Below are 7,361 nucleotides of genomic sequence, written 5' to 3'. Positions count from 1 at the left end.
CGAACCCACGGGCTCAGGCAATCCACTCACCTCGGCCTCCCAAGGCACGGGATTACAGGCTGAGCCACCGAGCCCGGCTCAATACAATTATTATTTTTTAAATTCTTTTAAAATCCCTTTACTGATCACTTGGTGGGGTTTGTGAGCGGAGCAAAAGAAAACACTTATATGTTCAGGCTGCTATCTGATCAGTCCCATATTCCACTTGGTCCCCTCCCCCAACAGTTAAGCTCTAGCCTTTCCATTTTATCTCACAAGAGCCCTTGCCATCCTGGTCCTTCATTTGCTAAGGTACTCACCACTAAGCAGGGGCTCCAGACATGGCCAGACCAGCCAGAGCGTGAACGGCAGGTAATCCACAGGGATCACACTGGTTCAAATGACTCCAGCAATCTTTAGTAAATGTTCACCCTATGCTAGGTACTGCAAAGCCAGTCAGGGGTTCCTGCCAGCCAATCTTCTAACCCATTTGGGAAAACAAAACACACTCATGTGAAAAGTGAAATGCCAATTAGGACACAATTGCAAAATGAGCAACAGGAAAGGAATGGGACATAGAAAATGTTACAGAGCCATTTGACGAGCAGTATATTTTTTAAAACACTATAGCTGGGTGCAGTGGCTTAGGTCTGTAATCTCAGCACTTTGGGAGGTGAAGATGAGAGGATTGCCTGGGTCCAGGGGTTCGAGACCAGCCCGGGCAACTAGGCAAGACCTTGTCTCTACAAAAAAATCAAAAAAATTAGCTGGGCATGGTGGTGTGCACCTGTAGTCGCAGTTACTTGGAAGGCTGAGGCAGAAGGATCACCTGAGTCCAGCAGGTCGAGGTTGCGGTGGCTGTGAATGTGCCACTGCATTCTAGCTAGGTAACAGAGTGAGATTCTGACTCAAATAAATAAATAAATAAATTATAAAACTGGTGACAATATAGAAAACAAGTCAAAGAAAGAAGAAAGAAAAGTCATGTAACAAAATATTAAGAGTAATTGTCAGTCAGGCATGATGGCTCATGCCTGTAATCCCAGTATTTTGGGAGGCCAAGGAGGGAGGATCACTTGAACCCAGGAGTTGGAGACCAGCCTAGGCAACATAGCAAGACCCCATTTCTATTAAAAAAAAAAAGAAAGAAAAGAAAACTAGTAGGGCATGATGGTGTGCACCTATATCCCAGCTACTTGGGAGGCTGAGGCAGAAGGATGGCCTGAGCCCAGGTGGCCAAGGCTCTAGTGAGCCATGATCATGTCACTGCACTCCGGCCTGCACAAGAGGAAGACCCTCAAAAAAAAAAAGAGTTATTGTCTTTGGGTGGTGGGAATGTGAATGATTTTTTTTCTACTTTCCTATATTTTCCATTATTTCTACAAAATATTTATATCACTCTTGTTTGTTTTTTTCTTTTGTCTTTTTCCTTGAGTTGGAGTCTTATTCTGTTGTCCAGGCTGGAGTGCAGTGGCATGCTCACGGTCACTGCAGCCTCAACCTCCTGGGCTCAGGCCATCCTTCCGCCTCAGCCTTCCAAGTAGCTGGGACTACAGGTGCATCCACAACACTCGGCTAAATTTTTTGATTTTCTTGTAGAGACGAGGTCTCACCAAGTTGCCTGGGCTGACTTCGAACTCTCAGGCTCAGGCAATCCTCCTGCCTTGGCCTTCCAAAGAGCTGGGATTACAGGCATGAGTCACCACATCTGGCTCATTTGTTTATTTCTTAAAAGTGCTATTATTTGTTCTGATTGCAAAAACAATACAGGATTATTGTGAAAAAAAACCCTCAACATTATAGATCTCAAAATTTTTATTTTATAATACAGAATGTAAAGATCCTCTTAATTTTTTGAAGATACGTATCTTTGTTCTTCAAAAAGAGTTTCATTACTTTTTCTTAATTCAAAAGTAATGCATATTTATTGGAAAAAATAGAAAGACAGAAATTTGTAAAAAGAAGGGAAAAAACCAAACTTTTAATCCCATCACTCAGACTTAATCACTATTTCCATTCTTGTCTTTTTTCCTATGTATGTACATAAAATTCACTTCCATACATTTTATAAAAATGGGATTATACTTCACGTAATACATGGCACACAGCTTCTCTTAATACTTAGTGAACATGTCCCATGTCATTAAATCTTCTATCCTGCAGTGCTTCTCTATGGGGGCCTCACTGGCATTCTGACTTAATAAATAGTCCTTTCCTCTGTGGGACTGTTCTGGGTATTCCTGCCCCCACAGTTACGTCTTTTAAACCAAAAATGGGGGTGACTATCTCCCTTCTGGTCAAGAGTCACTCCTCTTACAGCTTCAATTCCTGAAATGTTTTCCATAAAACACCTGTTTTGTACAGTTGTAAAATATAAATATTCATTTTTACAAGGTTCTGAGTTCAAAATCATTTCAGAAACACCAGCTGGAAAATGTTACATGCAGGATATAATCTTTGTGTTTTAATCTGACTAATTTCTTAAAATGAATTCCTTGTGGTGAATGCACTAGGTCACAGATAAGGACATGAAAAATGTTGCTGAATCCCGCATGGTAGGTGTCTTCAGGACTAGCAAGACCCATTTCCTTATCTACTGGCTGAACAAGCGCAGACCTGCCCAGGAAGTTAAATGATCTGGACACACAGGGACTACATATTTCTTTCTTTTTCTTTTCTTTTCTTTTGAGTTGGAGTCTCACTCTGCTGCCCAGGATGAAGTGCAGTGGCATGCTCACGGCCACTGCAACCTCAACCTGCTGAGCTCAGGCGATCCTTCCGCCTCAGCCTTCCAACTAACTGGAACTACAGGCACGTGCTACCATATCCAGCTAAGTTTTTGATTTACTGTAGATATGAGGTCTCACCAAGTTGGTCAGGCTGGTCTCGAATCCCTGGGCTCAGGCAATTCTTTCGCTTCGGCCCCCCAAAGTGCTGGGATTACAAGTGTGAGACACCCTGCAGGCTTTTTTCCTTTTTTTAAGAGACAAAGTCTTGCCCTGTCTCCAAGACGGAGTACAGTGGCATGATCATGGCTCATTGCAACCCCAAATTCCTGGGTTCAATCAATCCTCTGCCTCAACCTCCTGAGTAGCTAGGACTACTACATGCATGTGCCACCACTACATCTGGGCTTTTTTTTTTTTTTGGTAGAGACACAGTTTCACTATGTTGCCCAGGCTAGTCTCAAACTCCTGGGCTCAAGCAATCCTCCTGTCTCAGCCTCCCAAAGTGCTAGAATTACAGGTGTGAGCCACCACACCCAGGCTTTATGAAGGCTTGTATCTACTGTGACAGATAAGGCATTTGGGCCTTATCTGAGACTCATGAAATTCTGGGGAACACCCTGGCTAGGGTGGGCACGGGGGAATGGGCATGAAGTCCCAACAACAATTCTGTGCCTCTCAGCAGAGGTGTGGAGGTCTGACAGTTATACATGACAACTGTGTGATCTTAGGAAAGTTGCTGCTACCCTGACCAGCTTCCTCATTGCTAAGCAGGGATGTTGAGTAAACAGTTAACCAAACACTTCTTCCCTACAGACAAATACATTCCTGGCCCCATTTGCTCTGGAAACCTGATTAAGGTGGAATGTCAGCTATGTTACTAGGAAACATTGTTTATAGCACAATTGACTCCTGATTGGCAAATTGTGTGTAGAAAGGAAAGGCTATGAATGAACTACCAGTAATTAGTGAGAAACCACAGCTTAGGGCAGCCCTGAGTGCAGTGGATCTCATAAGTGGGTATTGCCCTTGCTAGGCTCCCAGAAACTTTGTCTACAGGACTGTGACAAGATTTGAGGCATGGGGCTTCTACTCATCGTGGTTTCATTTTCCCACACCAGGCTGTCTCCTGTGTGGACCAGAGAACAGCTCTGAACGGCTGTGTGGCCTCCTGTGAAAACTCCCGTTGGTGAGAAAAGCCTGAGGCTGCCCTGCCAGAGCTCCCTTTCCTGTTCTACACCCTTCTAGGCGAAGCCAGTGCCACACATAGCCTATTTGGGTCTTGTGAGACTGTCTGGTGGAGCCAAAGAAGACCCCGAGGGGGGCACTGCCGAAGGTAATAACATCTCCCTCTCCTGGTTGTGAGGCTTAAATGAAAAAAAAATTTTTTTTTTAAATCAAAGTATCACGGTCATCCAGGCTGGAGTGGCCACTGCAGCTTCGATCTCCTGGGCTCAGGCGATATTTCCACCTCAGCCTTCCCAAGTAGCTGGAACCACAGGAGTGGCACCACCATGCCCAACTAATTGTTATTTATTTATTGTAGAGATGAGGGCTCACCAAGTTGCCTAGGCTGGTTTTGAACCCCTGGGCTCAGGCAGTTCTCTCACCTCCACTTCCCAAAGTGCTGGGATTACAGGTGTGAGCCGCTGTGCCCGACTTAAATAAAATAATATTAACAGCTGCTCGCTGAGGATGTGACAATTGTTCACTCCCTTCTCTCCATCCCAGAAAAAAATACCTGTTTTTAGTCTCCTCCCCTTGCTTTTTCCTTGGCGGAGAAAGGCCTGCTTCTGTCTTCCAGTTGGAACAGTCCAGCCTTTTTTCCTTTTTCTTTGATTTTTCTCTTTCCTCTCCTTTTTCTCCTTTGGAGGGCCCAGGGGAATCTGAAAACAACACGATGGCATTGTCCCTCAACTAAGCACTGTCTCAGCAGAACCCAGCATGACTTGGGAAGGGAGGGCAGGGAATAGGGCAGCTGCACACACACCCAAGCATATACAGCATGAACATGTGTGTGGAGATACACGCTGTCACATGAGAACATAAATACATTGGCACACACACCTATGCATATATTCATACCAATGGGTATATGCAGACAAGTACTACGTATACAAACACATGAGCACACAAATAAACACATAGGCACATGTACACACAAACTCATACATCTATGAATCGTGCACTTATGTACACATACACTGACACTCCCCACTAGCTAACTCCCTAATCCAGAGGCCACCTGTCACTTATTAAGTCACTGAGTAGACCTACACTGAGCGCCAGGCACAGCCTCTTCCCAAGGGTTAAGGGAGAAACAGGGTTCAAATCGACCTTGCCCTCTCACCCAGCAGCCGTTTCCAGTTCTTGATGAGGACTTTGGCCAAGGACACCACCTCCTTGTCGGAGCAGTGCTTGCGGACTCCGTTCACGGCAACTCCAATCCTGGTTGTCTTCAAGGCCAGAGAGAGGGTTAAGGGCTGGTCTGAGAATAGACATGCAGGACTGGCTGCCCCAATCGGCAGGCCCTCTCCAGCTCAACTACCACCTCCCCCCACCAAACCTGAGCCCCCCAGAGTCCTAGCCCTAACTCATGGCCGAGGTAATAACCTAATCCTGTAACTGAGGCCCTGGCCTGCTGCCCTGCCCTGCACGAGGCCCGGTGCCCAGGGCTAAAACCCTATGTGGATGGATAACTGTGGCTTTGTTGAAAAGTTGAGGCAGGGTGGAGGCAGGAGAGTGATGGGAGAGGTTGGTGACCTGGGAATCAGGACCCTCCCCATTCTCAGCCCCCTAGCGTCTTTGAGCTCAAGTTTTTCAGGGCCAGAAGTTTCTGGTAAATTTGGAAGTTCTGTGTGAGCCACACACAGATTTAAAAACAGGGGGGACTTTTCCCTCTGCCTAGATCACTGGCCTCTGAGATCCCACAATCCCAGGGTCTTGGGAATTGGGAATTGTTTCAAGAAAACAAACTAGACTTTCTCCAAGATCCAGAAGCCCCCTGCACCTGGAAGGCATCCTGCCCCCCACAGGGTGACTCAGTGTCCCACACTAGGAGGTCTGCCGCTCCCTCAAGCCCCACCTTGGAAATTCCTCCCAGAGCCCCTCCTTGGAGGCCCCACACAAGCTCCCCCACAAGCTCTTTCCCTCCCCCGCAAGCTCTCCCCCCAGAGGTCCTGCCCCCAGGGCTTCCCGTCCCCACCCCACCTGGAGCAGTTGGACGGACATCTGACAGCTGTGCAGCTTCTTCAGAAGGTCCAGGGCCCCTTCCTGTGGGAGGCCACAAGGTGAGAACTGAGGCCCTGGGTTCTGCCCAGGCCTCTCTCTATTGTATGGGGTTGGGGGTTGGGGACAGGAAGGAAGGAGAGAGACAGCAAGATTCTGTCCCAGACCAGTTCTCCAGCTCCCTCCCCCACTGCCGGGCTGGGTTCAGACCTTGTGAGCCAGCCCTGCCCTACTACTCGCCCTGATCTCCAGCCTTTGGTTCTGTTGTGCTACCCACCAAGCACGCCCTCCCCTTCCCATCTCTCCTTCCAAAATGAATTATTTCCTGGCTTTGTGTTGTTCTGGGGTCCATAGACTCCTTCCCTCACTCTCCAACTGTGAGCTTTGCAGGGTGAGGACTGTGGGCTTTTTTTAAAAAAAACAAACAAACAAGCTTTCTTGAGGTATATATGACATACAATAAACTGCACAATTTTAGTGTGTACAATCTGTGTAGTGTACAATTTGAAGAGTTTTGACATTCGTGTCTTCCCATGGAAATAGCACCACATTCAAGATAAAAACACAGCTACCATGTTACCTCATGTTCCTTTGTAATCCACTCCTTCCCCAATCCCCGACCCCAGGTGGCCACTATTCTGCTTTCTGATCTTGTTTTTGGTTTTTTTTTTGTTAGAGTCTCACTCTTGTAGCCCAAACCGGAGTGCAGTGGCACGCTCATGGCCATTGTAGTCTCGACCTGCTGGGCTTAGGTGATCCTTCCACCTCAGCCTTCGTAGTAGCTAGAACTACAGATGCACGCACAGATGCACACACAGATGCAGATACTACAGATGCACGCCACCACGCCCAGCTAGTTTTTTGTGTGTGATTTATTGTAGAGATGAAGTCTCACCAAGTTGGCCAGGCTGGTCTCGAATCCCTGGGCTCAGGCAATCCTCTCGACTCAGGCAATCCTCTCGCCTCAGCCTCTCAGTGCTGGGTTTACAGGCTTGAGCCACCACTCCCAGCAGCTGACCTTGTATTTTTAAGAATTTTACATAAACAGCATATGTGGCATGAACCCTTTTAAAATCTAGCATCCTTCACTTAGCAGAATTATTCTGAGGCTCATCCATGTTGCCTCATCAATCAGTTGTTCCTTTTCATTGCTGGGTAGTTTTCCATTGTACATATATACCACTATTTGTTTATACGTTCACTTACTTATGGGACCTTTGGATAGTTTCTACTTTGAGGCTACTACAAATCAAGCTTCTAAGAACATTCATGTTCAAGTCTTCGTGTGGACAAATACTTTCATTCCTCTTGAGTAAAGAGAAGTGCTTTAAGCAGGGCTCGGTGGCTTAGCCTGTAATCCCGCGCCTTTGGGAGGCTGAGGTGAGTGGATTGCCTGAGCCTGTGGGTTCGAGACCCGCCTGGGCAGCA

The 7,361-nt window shown here is 46.8% G+C and overlaps 1 protein-coding gene across 1 annotated transcript in view; it reads right to left on the bottom strand.

The window, feature by feature from the left end:
- Window positions 1-7,361, bottom strand: part of TCEA3 (transcription elongation factor A3) — a 41,550-nt gene that overhangs the window by 32,297 nt on the left and 1,892 nt on the right. Inside the window, exons 2-4 of the mRNA XM_008061810.2 lie at window positions 5,916-6,089; window positions 5,056-5,161; window positions 4,447-4,591 (exon numbers count right to left, since the gene is read on the bottom strand). Coding sequence (XP_008060001.2) covers window positions 4,447-4,591; window positions 5,056-5,161; window positions 5,916-6,089 — 425 coding nt within the window. The remainder of the gene's footprint in view (window positions 1-4,446; window positions 4,592-5,055; window positions 5,162-5,915; window positions 6,090-7,361) is intronic.

Source organism: Carlito syrichta, unplaced genomic scaffold (assembly GCF_000164805.1).
Source record: "Carlito syrichta isolate Samal-C Ts95f unplaced genomic scaffold, Tarsius_syrichta-2.0.1 Scaffold305620, whole genome shotgun sequence".
In the NCBI taxonomy this organism is placed as follows: Eukaryota; Metazoa; Chordata; class Mammalia; order Primates; family Tarsiidae; genus Carlito; species Carlito syrichta.
The sequence above is the reverse complement of the archived record's forward strand: the minus strand, read 5'-3'. Positions and strand labels throughout refer to the sequence as shown.